At 37.6% G+C, this 23,559-nt stretch overlaps 1 protein-coding gene across 1 annotated transcript in view; it reads right to left on the minus strand.

Moving 5' to 3' along the window:
- VEGFC (vascular endothelial growth factor C) overlaps positions 1-23,559 on the minus strand; it is an 82,026-nt gene that overhangs the window by 14,589 nt on the left and 43,878 nt on the right. The window contains 2 exon segments of the mRNA XM_075091173.1: positions 7,143-7,333; positions 8,736-8,949. Coding sequence (XP_074947274.1) covers positions 7,143-7,333; positions 8,736-8,949 — 405 coding nt within the window.

Consider the following 23,559-nt stretch of genomic DNA (forward strand, 5'->3'; position numbering starts at 1 on the left):
AACAAAACAGAATGACACCACCACCACCACGCGTGGAATGATTACTGGGGGTGAGACTACTGAGGTTGAAATTATTGAGGCTATCCACATTTCATAAAAGTTAACTTCCAGAGTGGAATGTGTTTGGCATGCTGGAAATTGGTTCAGTGATTGTTCCTTAAGCACCACCACCTGCACTCTTAGATGTTAGGAACACTGGGGGAGCTCAGTGTACTAATCTAAGGCAGATAATTGGAGGAGGGAGTGAAGCGAAGGCTTCATGGCCAAACTTGTCCATAAATCATTGCAGATCCGGGGACTGGACGGAACCATGGAGCCATGCCCTGACCACCACAGTAACATCATGCCCTGTGGGTGAACTTTGCTCATTATAACCTCATTATAATACTAAAACACACACCTCCACCCCAAAGTTACCCACCTCCAAGGTATGACCACCCCTCACTGAGCATGCACTCTGAATTTCTCTCAGTCTATACCTTTAAATCGAACCTAGGAATTCCTAAACCAATCAATAACGAAAGTATGTATGACTAGAGTCACTCAAGCTCCACCTAAACATAAAATACTATAAAATGTCCTGAGAGAGGGACACCAGGGAAGATACCATCACAGGCTGCTGGGATCAAGTTGATGGGCTGAACCTCTCGTCCCCCCCGATAGGGACACCTATTGGGTAAGACTCGAACACTTGGTTATACTGAGCGATTCCCTGAGAAATTTAGAGAACAAGCTTGTTATTTTGTGTTTTAGTGCTTTATACTTGCACGTGCTTTGCATTTATCACCAGCAATCCAATAAGAACCTCTATTTCTGTTGCTTCAATAAACTGCACTGCTAGTGAATCTGGCTGTGAAGAGTTATTGGGCATGACTAGACTAACAGTGAGAGTCCCGTTAGTGAAACCCTCACAGACTAACAGTGCTGAATCAGCTATCACTCAGCATCTAAGCCCAGCTGCCCTCAGCCCCTCTGACAGCTGAGGACCAGCTGGATCACAAGGGGGTTTATTTTCTGCCAAATTTCTTCACCTATTAACCCAACACACACCCCCTTCCAAAATTACAGTCAAAGCTCTGTCCTAACCGCTTCCATATGAACTAATATCATAAACCTAAGTCAGTAACATACTATTAATCTCAGTGTACAACACACACTAATGAAGGCTCTACATAATGGAAGAACAGTTGAAGAACATATATAGTTAGTGCATTTCACAAGAACTTAATGTGCCATTTAGCCAGTCTAAGGCTGGTTTTGTCACAGAAATGAAGCTTGCAGGTCTTCCATTTGTCACCATTTCTAACATTTCAAAGTACTGTGTTCTGGCCTTGTCCCCTTTGGTTTTCACCCCATATGACAATTCTCCATGCCAAACTCGTCTCATTTCAGCCCAGCCAGTTTCCCTTTCAGCCAGTCAGTCCACAAAGCTTGATTTCCCTTCCCTCTTTTTGGGCTCCTTAGCATAATTTTTAGCATTCTGGCACACGCACCTCTTATCCCAGCTACTTTTGGATCAACCAGGTTGCTTCCTTCCCAACGTGTTAAAGGGGGTGTATCAATGACAGTCTCTCCCCTAGAAGATGGGATATTTAGGTGCCTAGATATGAAACTGCATCACATTTTTGTTCAGCTCCAAGTTAAAAAGTGTTCTAGTGACAAATATATCCAAGTCTCCCAACAATTCCATTTGCTTCCTAGGTCTTTTTTTAACAGTTGAAAGTATGCAGAGTCTCTCAAAGATAACAAAACACACTTTCCTAATACAAAAAACACAAGTGTCATATGCTTTACCTAAAATAGGGGAACATGAAATTATTTTTCAGATGGAAAAAAAAAAAATCCTGATTTTTGTTGTAACAATAAAGCCATATACACTTCTTTCTCACTCTCGTCTAAGAAAAAGCAGAACCCCCACTTTTGCTGAATTTTTAAAGCAAAAAACTAAAATGTAAAAACAACACATCAAGCTGAGTCATGTATCTGGCAGAGAAAATTTCAACCCCTATTGCTGAAGAATAACAAAGTTAGGCTGAGAATGACAATAGAGTTTATAATGGAGTATGTTTGATCATCTTAATATTAGGCTGCTTAAACTAGAGTTTCTTACCATTGAACAAGACTACGTATGACTATAAATGCTTCTCCCCCACTTTTCTGTGTCATGAAAAAATTCAAGAGCCTTCTACAACAAATGGCTTCAATACAAATTTGTGATAAAACCGTGACAGCCATTTGTACTATATGGATTTTTTAAAAGAAGTTTTGGTTGCAGGATTTTTTTTTTAAATATTTTTAAGGATATGTATTTTGTGTCCCACTGACCATTATCAAGATGACTTTATATCTATCTTTCAACCTAGCCAAACTTGAAATGTTCATCTTCAAAAAATGAAGGAAGGTAATCTTTCCTCATACATTTGGATTACCCAGTCTGTAATAAGGTGTATTTTAGGCAGAATACTTAACATTCATTCCACTGCACCAGCCAAAATTAAAAGACAGCGTATCCTATAGACCCAAATGTCACCTTCCTATGCTTGTATTTCCTGCCTCCCAGTACAGACAGGTATATAATTAAATAATTTTTCAGACTAATACAAAGGTCTGTGAATAACTAGATCACTTTTACAATTACTTGTGCATCTACAAACAATTTTTTTCCTGGATTTTCATTCTTTTACATGTATATTTTTTGAATCCTTGAAGATCAGTGCAAATGCTTTTTACTATACTTCTCAGGTGAGAAGCACAGCAAGAGGACACGGGGCAAAGGTATCTCTGAACTGCTCTAGCCAACCGGACTTGACCTTCGGCGCTCCGCAACCTGCAATTACTGTGATGCCAAGTGCAGCAGTTCCCCTTCTTCCCAACGTTGTTATTTCTTCAGCCATCCTTGCACGAGTTTCCAGGCCAGAGCTGCATGGTCCTGCAGACCACCCTTAGGCTCTTTTCAGTTCCCACACTGGCAGGGCTCTTCCTTTAGCCATTTATAGAGCTGGAGTAGAACAGAAACAAGGGTGGGACCAGAGTCTGGTCCACAACCTACAGCTCAGCATGATTTAAACCTTTTTTTTTTAAAAAAAAAGTCTGGCAGAAGACAGGAATTCCTGAATGCTTGACCAAAAGTGCTATCAGAATTCCTGTTAAAAAAAAAAAATTCCCACACATTCCTCCTCACTGATGCTTAGGAAGGCATATATTTTTGATTCACTGCATTGACAGCTCCTTCTTTAGACTAGAAGGATTTAATTCCATACTTTCCAGAAAAACTGTTGATTTTTATAAACAGCATTTATTTGCTTCAGTGGCTAAATTAATTTATTCAGCACTATCATCATATGTACCAATATCCATTGTATCAGCACACATTATTATTATGATCACTGACTTCTGAAACATAAAATAATCACAACTTGTATTTTCATATCAGGATGAGGGAAGCTTATCATTCTAGATACTTTTCAGATATAGGATTTATGGATTATTTTTTTCCCCAGATTTACATAAACTACACCATGTTCTTCTAATGTAGTGTGATTTAATTTGGCAAGTTTCCCTTTGACTGACTAAGTTTCCATCACTTGTGATCTTTGCACTTCCTAAGGCTGGCCAAATATAACCAGTGTAACAGAGCACAGCATCTAGACAGATTTTCAGGCTAAAGATATAAGACTTTGATTTCAAAACTCTAAACAGCTCTACTGTAAAGAATGAAAATTATGTACAATTTTTCAAATAGCACATCATTACTTCACTATCTAACTTTTTTAAAAAAACAGTATTTCAAGGCTTGTGTGATACAGCAATAGGTAACTTATCTGATGTAATACATCTCATATCTGTTTAATATGCTTGGGTTCCTTATTCTATCTTTTTATTTTTAATGAGGTTTTTTTTCAGAAATTTTAACAAAAACCATTTGGAATTTATACTGATATATCTCCCACTATTAATAGTATCTACTATATCATTATGATCATCAGTCTAACACAGAAAAATGCATGGGAAAAGGCATAAATGGTAAAGTTCAAAACGACTGAAAATTCTTGTGACATATGCATCCCCAAACTGTGTAAAGGAACACCATGTACATCTCAAATATGGCAAACAATTTCAAGCTGTTAGCTTGTTTCCTGTGAGAACAGCTCCTCTAAATCTAATTTCAAACTACTTACAAAGATATTTTCCCTTGAGGGACTTTTACGGTAACCATGAAACAGCAAGATTTAGGACCTTTACATCAAATGCTCTGAAAGAAGCCAAAAAACTGTCCTTCCTGCCAGCCAAGAGGAAGAATGGAATGAGATGGCTCTTTGACATCTGCTCAATGCTTCCCTTCATCTATAAGCAAGTATTTACAGGTGGGGCATAAAAAAAAGTACATCTGAGGGACAGTCTGTTGCTGCACCAGGTAGTTCCAATCTTGCAACTGTTGTTGAATTACTCATGCCACGGAAACAGAGAGCAGTTATTTGATTGATAACAAATTAGAGAAGAAAACAGCACAACCACACCACAAAACCAAAACCCAACCAGCCACCTTTATTAGACAAGCCACCACTTACAAAGTCAGGCTATTGCAGTGTCACAGATGAAGGAGAAGAAAAAGATCTACTGCATTTTATGAATTAACCTAGGGGGTCCTCAGATATTTTCATATACCTCATACCACATAAGAAATCGTCTCATATCCCACTCATGATTGTATAAACACCCCTGAGCAACTTCAGAAACAGTTTCTGTGGAAAAAAAAAGGGTACTAAAAGCAAAGCAGAACACTTTTCTATTTTTCTCTTAATAAAGTTAAGTAGCTGGAAAGGAGGAACACAGCCCAAACTGGAGAACTATTGACCTCTCTCTGGACCACCACAGCGTTCCAGCCAATCTGGGAACATCTGACCTAGTCCATTCTCCTAGTGATCAATGATTTCCTCCCCTGAAAACATGCTTAGCTCTTTTTAATTAATTTTGATGAAAGCTGATATGAACTTTCTTTAGATTTTAATGTCTGAAACCAATGCTAGAGTTTGCCCTCACAGTAAGACCTCCAGCTGAAAAGTTAATATCCCATTAAGCAGTTTTTCTGCAGGGTGAACAGTATGAAGCTTATCTTATGGAGTTCATGCATGAAAAAAAGAGATACAAAAATGGTGACTTACGAAAAAAAACCAAAGATGCCTGGTTACTAACCATTTGTTGTCATTTCATTCAGGAAATAAAAGGAAAACAGTAGTGAAAATTGGTGTGCAGGGTACCTGAATTCCACAGAAGGGTCTGGAGTCCAATACTTTTTTCTTCCTAATTCTCATCTGATATAGGGTAAGCTGTGGTCACATAACTTTAAAAAGATTTGAGGTGATGACAGATGAAGAGATATAGCTATAGCTTTCTTCCTTTTTAAGATTTTTTTTTTAAGTTTTTTTAACTGCATTCTGTCAAGGACCAGATAAAACTGGAAAGCAGAAGCAAGATATAAAACTCAGAGATTAAATTGCCTGCTTTTACAGAATAGGAAAGAAAACAGAGCAATGCTATGGCCTCTTTCTTCTTTCTGATAAGTCCTTTAACACTTTCCTTTTCAGAGTCTCTCAAATCTTTTACTCCTATATCATATCATCATCAATGTTATAAAGAACTTAAAGAAACTCAGTCTAAACATTTTCGACTAGGCAAAAAAATGTATGTCACTCAATAGCTATGAATAGAAAGGGATCATTCACCCCCAACTGACATGGTGCTCAAAGACCAGGAAATCTGTGCTAAATGCAACAACTCTCTCTGTGACCAGATCGTTCTATATTCAAGTAAGCTAAACTTTATAAATACATACAAAACAAAAAAATCCAAAACAAACAAACAAAAAAATCCCCCAAACCAACAACCAACCCCCTATTATTTCTTGGTTTATAACACAAAAATTATATTTGCATCTTTCAAGCAACTAGAATTAGGACAGCTGTTTGTGGGAATAACTATGGGCTTGAACAAAATCAATGTTGCAGTTTCCGTCATTTAAGCTATTTGAGTTATATTATTCCTGTGCTTTGTAGCTGCCTACCACTCGCTCACACTTAGGATTGAAAATTCTTGGTGGAATACACAACTTCAGACAGACAGATTTGGTGAGAAATGAGGACAGAAAATGTATTAAAAATATTGAGGTTTTTTTCCTGTTTTCTTTATGTCCCTTTTTCCTAATCCCCTCTCAAGAATGCTCAGGGCAGTAAGAAATTTCATGATAAAGGACCGACGTTTCCATGAGCTACGATTTTATAGTTGGATTTGCAGCTATCTTCCATATAAACATGTGCTGCATCTACAGCTGGATGAATCTAGTTGAAAAAGGCAGCAAGATTTACACTAAAATTAGTTTTCTTTGAAGTATCAGAAAAAGGATGCAAAAAGCAAAAAAGCCCACAAGCAACAAAAACCCTACCAAATACTGTAAGAAAAGCAAACTAGAAAACAGTTTGAAGCATGACTATTTTTATATGATTTTTGAGGTAAACGTTGAAAGATAATGTAATAATTGTTATAACTACTTAGAATAATGCGTGTATGCTTTTCCTTTAAGGGCAGCTCACAGACTCAATGCAAAATCTCTGCGTACTCCTACCTGATCACTAGCCCTGAACTTAAAGAACAAAAACTGCACATACGCCTGAGGAAGACACATTAAAACAAAATAAATAGGTGCATTATACTAATATCTCTTAATACAGTAAAGCGCAGTTCCTAAAAGGCTTTATTTACAACATGTAACCTGTCTGCACACGTCCAAAAACAATCTTCGCAAATAAAATCACAGGCTAGTTTTCCGGAGTGTGTGCCTCATACGGCAGGCAAATGGTAGAAGCAAAAAAAGGATGGAATTAAGTTTCATGGATAATCTTAAAACCAAGGGTGGGACACCACAATCTATTCCTCCCCGCCCCCAATATGAATATATACATATATATTTTGGGGAAAAGTGTGTTAAAAATTTCCTTCCAGGCAGTAATCTCTTCAGCTTTTCCCTATGTGTTCTGGAAGTGATTTTTTTTTCCTTCCTCATTGTAGCAATAAGAAGGTTTAAAATATGTACAATCATAAATGGATTTGCAAGGAGCACTTGGACTATAATATGAGTGAGAACTTACTGTCTTGCTGATGTAATTTGTGCTGATATTCATACACTGGAGTCCTTCACTATTGCAGCAACCTCCACATCTGTAGATGGATACACATGGGGGTTTAAAGAAGGTGTTTGTAGTTGCTCCAAACTCTTTTCCCACATCCACACACACTTCACGTGGCATGCACTGAGTTTTTCTCCATTCAGTATCAATACCTGCCAAGTTATAGGGAATTTCATGTGTTATAAAGTAACTGTTTAAAAACAATACCCTCCTGCAGTAAATTAGTAGGATTTTTTTAAAGTTTAGAACCAGAATATGCATTGCTAGAATCACACCCTTTAATCAGTGAAATATACGTATCCCTGTGTTAACTTCTATGTAATTTTTCTTCATAGGGATGTGACATGTTGTCATGGAACAGAATAAAAGCCACAGTGGAGCTAAGAGGGAACCTAACAAGGTTGGGCAGATCTCACGGCATTCACAGATAAAGCTGTACATGTCTTTTCTCCTATGCCTGGGGTGAGTCCCACCCTGAGTGAAGTCTAAAGTAGTACTGCACATCTCTGCAAATTAATTTTAACTGGTTCCACACTTCACTTGGATATATGAAAAACATAAAATTTGATGCCTACACACTTAATGTGAAATTAATTTGAACGTGTTTACTTTGTTAACTACCAGAGTATAATTTAAACCAAAAAGTTATTATTTAGCAATTATATACGCCCTATGATTTAATCTGAAAGGCGATATTTGTGTCCAGATTATTCACGCAGATTTGAGAAGACATTTTACATCATGTTATACAGCCTTTTGCCAAATACAATCTTACACTAAACAGCCATGACACTTGCAGCAGTACAGGCCCCTTTATTCTCTCTTGGAGCCGTTTTTGTTAGGCTATTCAGCAAGAATGGAAATGTCACTTAATGTGTACCTTAAGGTACATGATTTCCAATACCATATAAAAAAATTCGCCTCCTGCTATAAATCCTGTGTTTCTCTGCCTGCAAGCACTTGCTTAAACTTTAAGCTAATTATATTTTTATCCAGGCCACCTGAAACACTAAGGGGTATTGACGTATTTGTTTGAAAGTGGTTTGTTTTTTTTTTGTTCAAGCATAACATCACAACAACTGCCCTCTTGTAACAGCAAACAGCTACAAGTGCATTATTTGGCTTCCTAAAGCAGTAACATGTAAGAGAAGAAAACATTACCAGCCATACCGTAATTGCAGAAAATGAGCAGAAACAGTTCAATGAATGCAACTGTTAGTGCCCTCTTTGCTTTCTGCAAAATCGTTACAGCCTCTACAAAGCAGGATTCCTTACACCTGAAGACAAGCACTTAACTTCCTATACCTGCTGAGCTGGGAGAGCAGCTTATACCTTTCTTAAAATGGATGTACCAAAAATACATCTGAGGAGCAGTTTATTTCATGATTGAAGATTGACTGTCAAATATTTTATTTTATAGCCATTACAGCAAATCAAACTGTTAAGGGTGGTTTACTGATGATGCTTAGCTTTTAAAATATTGTTGACACAACTGACAAGCCTTTGGATTTTAATTTATTGTGTGTTAGAACGTGTTTTGTGTCCTGTACTTACTTTTCAGGATCTCTGCATTATAGTGTGCTGCAGCAAATTTCAGTGAATCATCTGATCTTGTGTCAAAGCTGGAGTGTTCCCTGTTGTGTTGCCAACCGCCTTTCCTCAATTGACATTTGAACATTTTCCAGTATTCTGGGTAAAGTACTGTCATGAGTTCATCCACACTGGACACAGACCGCAACTGCTCTTCCAGGTCTTTGCTTGCATGAGCCTGTCAAAGTAACATGCAAGATTAATTACTTTCTCTATTACACAAGGTTTGCTGGAAACTAGCCGCAAAAGCAACTCATACGTTGTAAAATAAAGTTGTGCTCAAAGGGGTCCTCGTTACAAAAACTGCTTTTGTCAGTCAGTGCCAACAGTACTATATTGACAAATACTGAAATGTTTGGTTGTGCCACTAATTCTTTATCACCCTTGTCACTCAAAACATCTGTGTGAGAAAGGAGCTATAGAATCAAGCCTATACAAGTACAGGTTGCAGATTAAAAAAAAAAATTGCATTTCTATCCTGAGAAAGAAAAAAGTTTTCATGATAAAATTTTGAATGCTTAAACTCCAAAGTATTTAGATTATGTTCATGTCGTTTAAGATCACATACCCTTAAAATAAGACAACATTTTTGCCATTTTCCCTCAGTCCAGGAAAATAAAAACACAGAGAAATACAAAAATCAGAAGAAGAAAAAAAAAAAATCACGTGATTTTGTACCTTTTTTAGGGAAAATCTTAATAAGCAAATTCTATTATAAAGCACTAATTCTTAAATCAGTAGGAATCAAGGACATTGGTACCTTTAAGAATCTGAACTGCACATTCCCTCACTGCTAAGAGTTTCACCTGAAACTCTTCAGGACTCTAAACACTACACTCCTTAACTTGTTTCAGAAGTAGCCTCAAATCCTGTAATCACACTTTCTTATGTGCTGGCTTTTACACAAACTCATTGCAATTGCATTTTCCTAAAAGACTATGGCTCAAATTTATGTTCTGATTTCTCACGTATCTGGAAGATTCCTCTATCCTCTTAGATGAAATAACATATTGCATCAAAGGACTGCTGTTATTCCCTGCCCATTCCCTCTCACCCATGAATTGCTGACTTCCCAAAGGGAAGGGCAGTAAGGAGAAGGAAAAGCATTGAAGAACCTTTAGCCACCTTCTCAGCCTACGTGGCCCTTAGATGGCAGTATGAGACACAAAATATAGAGGTACACTTTGTTAAAGGTGTCTAGCAACTGGCTGTAAGACTCTCTACAGGTTACTACCGAACTTTTGCCCTTGTCCAATAACAAAGCTGTAACAGTGTAAAATATATGTCTAAAAACAGAAATATGAAACTATTGAACTTGAAATTTAAGGTTATCAAACTCTAAGAAAAAAGAAATTCAGTTCAGTGATTTTGAACACTATGCAAATAAAACGACCTGTTTTAAGCTAGCTAACCTGAACCAAAACTGCTCCTTGTCTCACAGACAACTAAAAAGGTACAAAATGGCACGCTCTGCTGCATCTGCTTCCTTATCGGGTACCAAATCCAGGAGAAACACCCTGGTAAGGCAGATTCACCAAACTCATTTCTGCAACTACAGAAGCCAAAGCTAAACGCAGATTTCAAAGTCATTTTGTACATCAAAGTGTTATGAAGGGAAAAAAAGAAGAAAAAGCTTTCACTGAAGCCTCACTATCCACAGTGTCAGACAGTCTCCTTTGCCCTAGGACAAATTTTAACAGTCAAGCTATCAGTCTCAGAAACGCGTTCGTTCAGGACTTTGTCTCGTTCCTTGCCTCCATAGGAAGGGTTACCTCTGACCCAAGCCTTGCTTTCATATTTGTTGGCAACACAGAATATCTCGCTCCCCTGTTCTCCCTGCCAGATGCCACAGACTTTCTCAGTCAGTGGGTCACAGACAAAAATCCAAGCTGAACAAACAACTAATTCAGCCAATCTCTGCTTGCTTCCCACTCTCCCAAAAGGTGATAAAAGCAGGGTTTGAGTAGCCTCATTCCTACCGGGCTGTTTCCTGAGAGCACTGCAGCACATGCCCTTGAGCAATGGGAAGCAGGTTGCCGCACCAGTGCGGTAAATGCCAGCGTTGCAGGTGCGTGCCTGCCACGTGATGGGAATATGCATGGCATGGGATGTCACGGCATGGAGGTGGCCTGTATCTCCTGTCACAAGGCTGCATGCCGGTCCATTACATAAAAGGCACAGGAATGGAAAGTGTGTTTAGTCATCTAGCAGCTGATCCTAGGAGATACCAGCAGATCATGGGGTTACATATGGAAAGAGAACCCAACCAACGGTTCACCAACCTTTGATGAATCCCTTAAAAGCCTGTGCAGCCCACTATAAACAAAATGCTGGCGGCTGTTGTTCCAGATATTCAAGGTACAGGCCTAAATCATCAAAAAAAAAGCACTGAAACTCAAAATTACTTAGTTGATAAGAAGCCAGCACATGGAGCAGGAAAGGGGTTACATTTGTTAGAAATAATCTGTGTTGATGAAATCCTCTTCAGTCATGAAATCAAGTCATGACTTCCCAGCTGGACAGCAAATTTGGTATACAGATATAAAGTATTATGAATAAAAGTCAAACATTAAGAAATTAGTGGCTTTAATAAAGTACCATAACTAATTTAATAAAGTATTGTTTTCAAATGCGTTTCTTCCTGGATATTCCATGGGCCAGAGTGCCACATGAAGGACAGAGAATACTGCCTACAACATGAAGTCCTCATTTAGTATGAAAAAAAGGAAAACAATTTCTGGAGCAGATCTATAAAATTAATTTTTTAAAAAACAAACCAACATTACTGCATCTGAATTATTTTGTGCTTAGTTTAATAAAGCCATTTGCTTGTAAAGATGGCTTGAATTCAAACTTACAAATGCACTGTGGAAAACCAACTTGGATCACCAGAGGGCTTTTGTTCTCTCCCTTCTTTCAATTTAGCAAGCAAGGGAGAAGGAAATCCATACGGGTATACCAAATACAGCACATGCAGTGCTCAGAGTCAACAAACAGAGAGAACAGGAAATATATGTTGATTTTTCAATATGTTTCCAATATTACCTTGACACACAGATCAATGATCACTTCCTAGTATATTCACTCTAAGTCTATGAAAGGCAGGTATTTCTGAACTGCAGCAAATTACTCTCACCTGTGTCAAACTGTTTAAAGGAATGTAAGTGCACAGAGCTTGTGGGGTCATTTAATCTTGTACTAAAGTAAAACTTTATTGTTGCCTTGAATATCAAACTAAATCTTAAGTTCTAGTTGATTAGAAAAGTGTGTCCTGCATACAGTAAAAACATCAGATCACGAAGGACTGTTAAAAAGAGTCTCTAAATTTTTTAAGGGAGGAATGCAACTGCTTCTGTAGATATAATAGTTGTCTGGCAACATTTTTGATTTTGCCCAAATTTTGGTTAATTTCACAAAGATATACCGTCTTGGTCCCTGCCTTTTATTCCATATTCTTTGCTCTTTCTTAATTGTGCATTGGCTTTTAGTGTAGGACACGGGGAGGGGGGGCGGATAAAACCTTAAAATGGTTTTCAAATGGAAATTCAGACTTCAGCATCTATTTATGACAAGACACAAAGAAAATAACATCAACAAAAATGTACTACAAATCAGAGGTGCTCTAATTTTTCATTAATTTTATGCAAGCCCAGATTAGTGAAGTCTGGAAAGAAATACTGTTTGTAAATGCAATTACTGTCACTAAGCTAGTCATTCCCAAATGTAATCTTAAATGAAAAAAACAAAACCCACCACTAAATAACTGTTTTATTGTCTGAAAGTAATATAACATTAAGAAATGTTTTGATAAGAGAAATTCTGCAACTTTTAGGACCATATTAAGCTTTCTGATAACTGTAAACAGTCCATTGATTTTCATATAAATCAGCTGCAGTGCAGTGCACTCCACATGAAATCCTGGATCGGCTGCTTAACGTTTTACTGGCAAGACATCCTGGGATCTATGGTCTACATTGAGAAGGAAGCAGGAAATCAGTGCCATCAGTGACGGCAGAGGAAGGAGTTTTCTCTGTCCCACATTCTCTCTTTTCTTTGCTCTTTTAAGTCAGTTAAGGGGTTGGGTTTTGTGCTTTTAATTTTTAATTTTTTTTTTTTAAACATCATAAGTGTTTATCACTGTCCTTTGGATGGCCATTCTACTCTTTTTGCATTTTTACATACCAACAATGTTATCCTGCATGACCAACTAAAAATACTAGAAGCTATAGTCTGGAGAAAGATGTTGACTAAACATTTGACTAGCCAATCTCCACAAGATGATAGATGATATTGTGCAAAATAACAACTTAAGAATACAAGAATGAACGGTGAATACAGTAGAAACAATCTGGCTTCATTTCACTTCTTCCACATTATTTCTTGAAGAACATGAAAAATGACAAAACCACATATAAATAAAGTAGCAAAACTTGATGGCAAGCTCTCTCTCACTATTATTTATTTAACTTAAGAACATTTTATTCCATCAAAGTGTGTTTTTCATAATGTGACTTTCACTACATGGTATGTCCAGTTTTTCAGAAAATTATAGCTTACAAGGGGGGGGTGGGGGCAGGATACCAAATAGGCTCTATATCCATTAACAAAAGCAAATCTATAATAGATTTGCTCTGCATTACATTATTTGTCTTTCATATGTCCCCAGTGTCTGCCTCTATTATTAATATCACAGGTCAGAACACTTCATGTTTGGCAGCATGCTTGACATATAATTGATAGTACAATGTGCAATAACGGTACTTTATGCATCTGCTCCGATTACAGTTGTCAACTCATTTAATTTTCAAGGATTTTGTTGACAATTCTTAATAGGAAAATGCTGTCTATAAACCCCTCCATTTTAATATGCTTATATACTGTATTTATTGACTGACTGAAATGTTATAAAAATCAAGTAGTTAAATTCACAGAATCACAGGTTGGAAGGGCCCTCAGGGATCATCTAGTCCAACCTTCTAATGTTGAAAGTGTCCAAGCAAATGGAAATACTGCAAAGAAAAGTTCATACAAACCCTTCACTTGCATTATATTTTATTGTAATTTTCATGTATTTCAGCACTAGGTTTTTTTGCAAGATAATCATCCTAGGCGCATATTAATATTGCTCTTCTGTCTATAGGTGTTTCAGCTGAGGCAGTTACTGTAAAATTTCCATTCTAAAGGAAATCCAATTTTTATGCAAGTCAGCATTTTTCAGATAATATTTAGATATTCTTAGAAAATGCTGAAAAAATATATCAAAGATTATAGATTTGCACAAAGGCACTTATGTTAGGCCCTTCAGTCAAACATTTAGCAGCTACGGACGTTCTGAAACACACGCTTTGGCTGGTGCTTATTCCTCAAGTACCTGCATCCCTGAATGGTTCTCAACGTTCCCTAATAAAATGTCAGCACTTTCATACATTCAGTGGGAATTATTTATGAAAATACCCTTTTTTGATCAAAGTATGATTTCCCCGGGAAGCAGAGAGAAAAAAAAAAAATCATTCTAGTTGCTTTCTAGAGCAACTCCCTGCTCTGCTGGCTTTAGAAGTTTGTCTTAGATGGCCAGTTCTCCCAGGTTTCTATGAGCCTGGGCAATTAAGACATTGCTGTAGGTGCCATGGTATCTGTTACAGCAACAGAGAGTAATGCCGCAGTGCCGTGAGAGAAATCCATACTATCTAGACACACGCACGTGTGCAAAGAAATGGGAAAAGGTGTCAGTAAACACCATTCCTGACTAGGATGGAAAGCAGTTTTGAGAAAGAGGTTGGTAGCACCTTAGCCAGACCCTTAATATCTATGACCTTTTTTGAAGCAATTTTACAACTAGGTTATAGTAACAGAAAAAGTTTTGTTCTTATGCACTTCAGCCTGATCTTTGAAATTTATATTGTTCCACGGCAGCAGTCTTCAACTGGTGGCCATAAATCCCTGCAGAGTATTTCTAAGAATACAGCAAGTCGTAACCACAAAATAAAATAGGAAAATCAAGCCTGTTATCAATAGACTAAATTCACTATTCAGGAGCTTGCGCTAGATGAGCCCACAAATTAAATGTCAAAGGCTGCCCAGCAGTCATGGAAATTTGTGGGATAACCATTTGCTGTTTAAGTGCAGCTGCATCTGGGTTCTTTAATTGATTCAAAGACTCATACTAAAGCTTCCAGCTAGCTTTACACATAGATTGGAAATCAATAAGGATTTGGATTATTGCTGCCAAAAGGCTTAGATCTGATTAAATCTTGGAGACATTAGGCAGTACAATCTGTACCAGACGAGATTTGTGTATTATTTTCTTGGTCATCCGCAGCTAGTGATCGGTGGTGACAAACGCAAGGATCACCGTGCATAATCAGATGCGTGACCAGAAGTAAGGGGAAGCCATTTGTAAAGTGAAAATAAAGGACAACATTGTGATGATCGCTGGGTTATTAACGTGGCTAACAGAGGCAGCGATCCACCGGAAAGGAGGCAGCTAGCAGCGTGAGAATGCTAGTGCCCTCTGCAGCACAACCACTGCAGCCTGCGAGGTTCTGGTGCCAGTCACGTGTGCCCCAACTACGAGGCATCTGGGTTGACACCACATGGCAGTTCTGTAGAGTATGAGACATTATAAAAACAATATGTTGATTTTGAATACTTTTAAGCAACTTTTAATTAACATTGAAGAAAGCGAACCACACAATTCTGAAAATAGAACTTAAATACTTAAGAGTTGAACTAAAAATTCTGGTAATAAGATCTTATTCTCTCAGAAAATGATAAAACATTAGAGTTAGGTAAATTTTTTTAAATGGTTTTAATGTCACTGTTTTTTAAAAATACCCTGCAACCTTTTGTTTTCCTTCCAACAGTCAGACATATCTCATTAAAATCAGTACACAAGAATAAACTACCAGGCCTGTATAAGAAGGTTGTTTATTTTCAGTCTTTACTGAGCTTTCATTGGTATTATCATTACTGTTATTAGTAACTGCCATTAGCTCTGTCAGTAAAAGCAAACAAATATGGCGACAGTTTTTGAAGAAAACTATTAACATGGTAACACTGCAATCATCTGTCATCACTTCAGCAGATGTAACACAGGCAATAAGAATTAAAAAAGCTTCTCAGTATCAAGCAGAGATTTACTAAGCGGAAAGGTAAGGGACAACCCCTTCATTTTAATCTGAATGCCAGCCTGTTCTGAGATACTGCTTGAGCACAGGGCATGTGCTATGTGAAGACATCCTAGATCCTAATTAGTGAGAAGTAAGAGTTCTGGCCGTGTATCAAGTGACAGGCTTCAAAAAGGCAGTAGGTACAGTTTTAATGCAACATTTCTATACTACGGATCAATAGTACATACAGAAAGGTTTCACTAAGAGCTGGAGTAAGAAATTGCACATTCTTATGAACATTTCTGACTTTTGCAGAGCACAGACGCTACAGCATCTGGGGTGTTCTCACTGTGATAACAGTATTTAGTTTTCAGTTCAACTCTCATGTTTATTCTTTATTTTTTAACATTGTGGCTGTTTATAGGACAGAAGGATTACAAGAACGTGCCACCTCTTATCATTGTATAATTTCTCTCACTGCTAAGTAACTTTCCTTTTCACCGAGTTTTTAAATCACTATTTGAAGCCCTGAGCAAAAGTAATTAATCTGTGGTCTAAATATTTAGCAACAGGTCACAGAAACTTCTTGAATTAATTATACTTTTCTTAAATAAATAATTTCACAGGCCATGAAACAAGATCAATTAGATTTCAAAGAAAAAGTTGAACTATATTCCTAAACAAATGTCTTAATCTAATAGGACATGATTTCTGTATTGTTAAACAAGCCTTGCACAGTTTACAGATCTGTACAGAAATATTAATTAGAAGACCACCTACCTTGTCACGTTGCCTATTTCAACAATTATTCCAGCTATAAACACAATGCACTACTTAAAACTCAAGAAAAAGCTACATAATGAGCAATTCCAGTTGCAAAATCTTTGTTTTATATTATTCTAAACAAGTTTTGTATATATGAAAAAGGAAACAAAAATGCCCTCAGAGACCTGTGCATTTTATTGTATTTTAGAGTTCTGAAGTGTATGACATTAAAGTTACATTGTTACCCAATTATTTGATTTAGCATCATGTTTCTTCGGTTCATTTTACACAAGTCATTGAAAAAAGTCTATTTGGTAACTCAAAGTGAAACACCGGACTAACACATCACACAGCTAAGCCTTTGGTAACCAAGGTATTAAATTGTGAGATTTCATTAATAAACTAAATACCAGAAGAAGCTTTTATTTTTGTTGTTAAATTATTACCCAAATATTTCATGTAAAGGTTCTTCGGTAGTGCAGGCAAGAGACAGAGATCTGAATTTCGTTAGCCTGCGGTAGGCACACAATGCAAAGGACCTGCTACCCACTGCTGACTTGTGCCCACCCTGATAACCTGGCTTTGAAATTCATTCCATCCTAAATTCTGTGTAGAACATCCTTTGGATCACAGTTTGACATCTGTTACAGAGAAGTTATACAGAAACAAAACTACTTGTTTAGACATTGAGCCTATAATACTTTTTTTCCTTGCCCTTTGATGCTGCAGGAAAAAATAGCCAAACAACAGAGGAAAGCACTATCCAATCTTAATCCCAAAATTCCAAATGGATTAGAACAGTGGAAGAGAAGAAGATTTATTTTCAAGCCTTTTAGTACAACATTACATCAAAAGCATTTTAAAAACAAAAGACAAAAACAAAATCCTTCACCCACGCACAAAGCCATAATGTTCCATTAAAAGCAAATTATTTAAACCCAAGAAAATGCAGTACTATAACACAGCCACATCTGAGAATTATGGAACAGTGTGGCATGGAAGAACCATTCTATTTCTCCTATGTTTGAACTGCCTGCACCAGCCACATGCTTTCAGGTCCTCCAATCGGCAGCTGAGGCATTCCTCTCTACAGAAAGGCTAAAATGATGTAAGGCACGCCTTTGCTTTCCCTGATGGGCTTTGTTGCAAACTACGATATAAAAGATCAGTAGTGCTGTGGAGCTGTCGTATCCCTTCTGAAATATGGGGAGGAAAAAATAAAAAACAACAAGGAATTTTGATGACAAAAAGAGAAGTAATGCTTGCGTATCACTGAAGGAGAAAGCCTGACAGGTATTAAGAGATTTGTCAGCAAAGCATGAGAGGGGGAAAGGCAAAAGAATCCTTGAGAATGGCAGGAGGAATATAGGTTGCCCATTATTTTTGGCTTATTATTCTGAATAGTGTATTGTACTGTGATGTAACTTTAAAAGGGTCAGGGAACATCAGCAGTATTAAACTAGATCCTGATTTATACTGACAGGACACAGAGCAATCTAATGGTGAACACAGTATGCTATCAGAACACTTTTTGAAGAAGGCTTGACTGCAGAATGAACCTTTTGCAAATACAGATTTACAAAGCATGCCCTGAGCTATCAACTTCCACTGCACTGCAAGAATACATATAAAACTCCGCTGGAAGGTATAATATTGCATCCTGAAATCCATGATAGTTGCCATTAGTTGAAACTTCCCCTATGCCACCTTGCTGAGTTGCCTGTATTCTTATCCAGGCCCAGAAACTAATGAAAAAGAAAACGGATTTACAGGGATTATATATATTAAAAGGAGGCATACAGAGAGCAGAAGAAAGGGGAACAGAGGTTCTAGTTATTCACAGTCTGTGGAGAGATGTAAGGAAGATGTTTAGAATTAAGCTAAGCACTTGCATAAACCTTACTGTTATATTAGAAATATTTTCTCATGTTAAGCTTTTTATCTACTCTCGGAAATAAAAAATTATTTTATGAAAAAATGGTTTTGTATTGCTGCATTTTGTATTCACCTGGTCACAGAATCTTGAACAGAAGAACTTTAAGTAAACAAACCCAGGTATCAGGTTTGTGAGGTGAAAAAGGGAGTGAGGGAAGAAAGAGATAAGGGAGTAAGAGTTAGTTAGCACCTCGATAGTGCAACGTAACATCCAGTCTCGGGCTCAGAGCACCCTGAGATTTTATTCTTCTGAAGCAGAGGTCACATCTCGAGACGGCAGATTCTAATACAAAGGGAAGAAACAATTAAATCAAAGTAAAGGGCTGTAGACTTTCTGAATAAAATCGGTCCTATCATATTAGTAATTTTCCTCAAAATAAAAGGTTCCAGGGCTTTTGAGATTTTAGCAGAAGAAAGTGTCAAAGCAGGAGAGTTTATGCAGAACAGAAATTTCAAATTCTCTACCAGCAACTCTTAAGGAAGTGCTTTTTCAAGCATATGAAACCATTTCCCAGAAGTCAATCTGCAGGGATTATTTATAATGATTTGCATATAAAACCATGATGGAGTTATTGTGCACAAAATTAATGCAGTAAACGGTTTCCTTTGACTTTTTTCCCCCAGCAGATTACTGTGTGTGCCATGAAGCGCACGCATATCTTTGCAGGATCGCAGTCCTGGAAATTGGAATTTTGGACAGACATACATACATACCAAGAGCCCATTGTAGTCACTGAGGTTACCATTTACAGGACCAGACCATGAAACAATTTCTTTCTGTTCCTGCACACGTTTCTAGCATTTCTTTTACTGAGAACAGCAATTTCCTCAACACTTCGAGACAGCAGCTCTTTTCAAACAAAGCAGATTCAGACACAGGGAACACATGTCCCATTACAGCAACTGGCAGTAAGAATGACATTTCTGTTATGCTGAATTAGATTTTGTTTCAAAAGAAAGTGTTTTGTTTATTTTCAATTTTATTTGAACTAGGATCGCAAAAGGGGGAAAAATGTACATGAATGAACTTTAAGAACATTGTTTCATAGTGAAATAGTTTTAAAACAAGGTGGAGAGCAATTATTAATGTAGCCTTATAAGCATGTATGGCAGACACTGTTATATAGTTTTATTAATTTACCTAGTTTTATTAATTTACCTGGAGGTTATTTCTGATATCCCACACAATAATCTCCCTTACTGTCTTACAACTCTGAAAAGTCACGTAACTATCACCCTGTATTATTAAGGGCAAAACTGGAACAGTACCTATTAAATTTCTATTTCTGTTTTTGCTGAGAAGGAAAGAAACAAAGAATGAAGAATTTTGCTCTTCCAAAAGTCTCAGCTTTTAAAAGTGTAGCCTTAATGCATCTCTGCAATTATTTTCTTTTGTCATCTGGATCAATTAGAGCTTTAACTGTGGCATAATTGGTTTTTTTTTTTGAGATGTCATTAATATTGACTGTGCCTTTAAACAAATGTGCCCAGATCTATGGGTACAGCTAATCACAAGCACAAAGGCCCAGTCAAGGTCACGCTGCAAGTTTGTCTCTAATTGCCCAGTTATACATTCCTTGTTCACCCAAATCTTCTACCGACTTCAATGGGATTTTTGTTTAGTGAGGATTACAGGATTTTGCCTCCAAGCTTAAGTATTGCATCTATACATCACTGTGTGTAGTATGTTTCGGTCCCTATGTTCACAGTATCTGTAGTTTTACTGGCCCTAAATATCACGTGTTGAGCTTTTTAGGTCTTTCAACCTTCCAAAGCCTTAAAACTCCCTTTCCTTTTGTTACACTTGACTTTCTTTTGCTCTTCCACGGTCGACATTATTGGACTTTGAAAACTGGTTACCTGGCAGCCAATGTTTGTCCCACCACTGCTATATTTTTCATTTCAAATATGCTAATTTGCTTTCAAAACCTACTGAACTACTGTATTAGTCATTCTGCTAAAACACAAAGACAGTATTTTTCTGACTCCAAAATATTTTTCTTAAATTCTTGGTTACATTTCAGCTCCTTATTAAAGCAGTCTGGTGATTTTTAGATGATCTGACCACTGCCCATAATAGCTTTTGTTGACTTCTCTAAACATTTTTGCTTGTTGCAGCATTTTTGTATGATTAATTCTCAATTCCAATTTTATTTAGATGTTTACATCAGGTCACCTGCAGTCCTTCCTTAGTTTACCCCACAACATATGTTCATAAAACACTTTTTCATCATTATGCAAACACTACAATCTAGACAAAGCGCATGCTAACGTTTTTTATCACACCAGCTGTTTGACTCAAAGGCAAGGGTGTTTCTGTGTTGTCAGTTCAGGCCTGTTGGTCTCTTCCTCATCCAGACTGAATGCGTGAGGAAACGCAGACACAGCTGGCAAGACAGTTCACTCAAGGGCCTGCTTCTAACACTGCAAACACAGAATGCCACAAGTTCATCTCCAGTGCATCCCAGCTGGTCTGGCATCGACAAAGCCCCTCTGCCACCACCCAGAGCGTGCAACGGGCACCCGCAGCATTACACTCCGCAAACACCCTTCCAGGGGGTTGAAACACAACCTTCAACTATTTAAAAACAAAATATAGTTTAAAAAAAAATCCCTCTGAAGGACCCCCTAAAGCAACAGAATAATTATGCCTCAGAGATGTTATATGGAAGCCGAGGGGACCCACAAACTGCTATGCTAAGTGCGTGCGGTCAGCCTTCTCTGGGCAGCATTGACAATGGTTGACCCATACCCAAGCGGCTCGGGGGCTAAAGTTTGCTCTCTGCTACAGTCGACAAAGACCAGCGAGATACAGTCTTTGCTTCATTAAGAAATACCACGTACATGAGATACATATGGCACAATCATTTTAAAAATCTTGATTAACTCCTAATGCCTCCCAAAGTAATGCCTGGCACATGGACTCCCTGGAAAGTGAAAGGAGATCAATGAAATTAGAAGACAACACATAATCTACAACACGGTAACTCCCTATGCAGGTCATATCACAGGGAGGCCAAGCAGCTTCAGGGTGCTACAGTTTAATCTAATAACTTTACTGATGTTCTGTTGTGTTTCTCAGGTTATTTACCAGATAAATATTTAGGAAACAGGCTTTTGCTCAATACTCCCTCCCAGGCAAGGGCTTTGTGAAAATGCAGCTTCCTCAAGCCCCCTGTCCAGCTATACTCTAAACTTCCTGCTGGGTTAAACAGAAAAGAGTTAATGCTGAAACACTTTACACATCACAGACACAGCCTCTGCTACTGCGAGCATTTCAAGCAAAATACAAAAAAAATCCAACCAGAGCTGCCCAGGTAAAAAACGAAGCACTTACTGCTCTTTCTATAGCAAAACGTTACTTGACTGTCTCACACCTTCTGAACTCTCACGCTTCTCATCCTACCTCGGGTCCATACTGTCTATACTGAAGTAATGTTCTCTGTGATATCTTCTCCACTGTTATAGCAGAACACTTTGATATAAATGTAAAAAATAAAATCTGTGTTAGAGAAATACATGGGCTCCAAAATGCATTGTCAAGAGGAAACAACTATTTGTTCTATCAATCAGAAAGAGGCACTGAGGACCACTGAACATTTTGATTGTTATGTTAAACGCCTGGATTTTAAACCAAAATTTTTCTAGTTTTTAAATGCTTTAAAAAAATTATGTCTGCTAACTTCTCCTATAGACTTTGTTTCTACCCAGGCCAGTGGTCTTCAGCTTATGCTAGTCTTCAGGCAACATCAAATGTTTCTGTTGGCCTCAGTTTTAACCATTCATTTCTGATTAGTAGGCAACACATTAACTGTGCACCACAGACTGAGAAGCTGTGAGTTAACGGACTGATTTTTATCTTACGAGAGGCCAATACTCTAACGTGGTTTTATTAGCAAAGCCTCTTTTCTCTAACAACTGTGAATGATAGCATTTTAAAAGAGTAGAAAAAATATCATATTCCCTTATCTGTGTTTTAGTTTTATGGTTAAACATGTAACTATAGTTATTTTCCATCCTCTGGTGTGCATGAATCTCAGTATACTTCTATTGTCATTTGAACAAGATTTTTTTGAGCAGTAGATGAAAGATGAAAATTGGTTGCATGAGAATCAGAAGCATTAACTAAAGTGACACACTGGGTAAAGTGTATTCATTCAGTTAAAAAGTCACCAGTTAGTTGCAAGCAACAGAAGATGTATAATCACTGCTCAAGTTTTGCGGTTTCTCTGGTATCACTATGTGAGTGATCAGTGTACTGTTTAAAGGGGTCCACTTTCAAGGTTAGGTTATGTTCCAAAACCGTGTGAAACAGTCACTGTCAATCAACATACACATGGGTATTTTTCATGCTTGGAAAGCACATGCTAGTCAGGAGATTTTATCAGCTATTTACTTTAAATACAAAAGAGCACTTAACTCCTACTGATAAATAAGGGACATAAACTCAATGCCGAGTTTGGGACACCGCTACAAGGCTACAGTCAACAGGCATTGTCAGGTCTGGACCACATGCTGAAACAGTAGTTAACTTTTTGTAGTTAAAGCACCAGCCTGACCATCGTACTCTTGTCCCCCTTGGCATGCACAGTAGCAGTAAAGTGCACAGGTACTTGCCAGATGAAGCACAGATCCGTAGATGCTTGCTGGCTTCACGTGAGAACTTCTAAGTCTCCTTCAGTATCATGGTATTCTGCCACATCAAATACGGGAGGTTGGACAACAAGAACTGGTAGATTGATTCAGTTCAAAGGCTAAGCTGCTGTAATTTAAATGAAAGTTGTATTATCTGGCTCTTCTGTCTGTAAGCACATGGAACACACACGGAGGGGATGAAACAGAACTGGACAATCCAATATTTGGAAGGTAACTAGCCCTGGCAATTTCAGCGAACATTTTTAAACTGAACATAAACCAGTATCTTTTCTGTGAATTGAAATTCTTGTGTAGCTTATTTTGACCTTCTTTGAGAAAAGCCT

The sequence above is a fragment of the Phalacrocorax aristotelis genome, chromosome 4, assembly GCF_949628215.1.
Source record: "Phalacrocorax aristotelis chromosome 4, bGulAri2.1, whole genome shotgun sequence".
Lineage (NCBI taxonomy): Eukaryota > Metazoa > Chordata > Aves > Suliformes > Phalacrocoracidae > Phalacrocorax > Phalacrocorax aristotelis.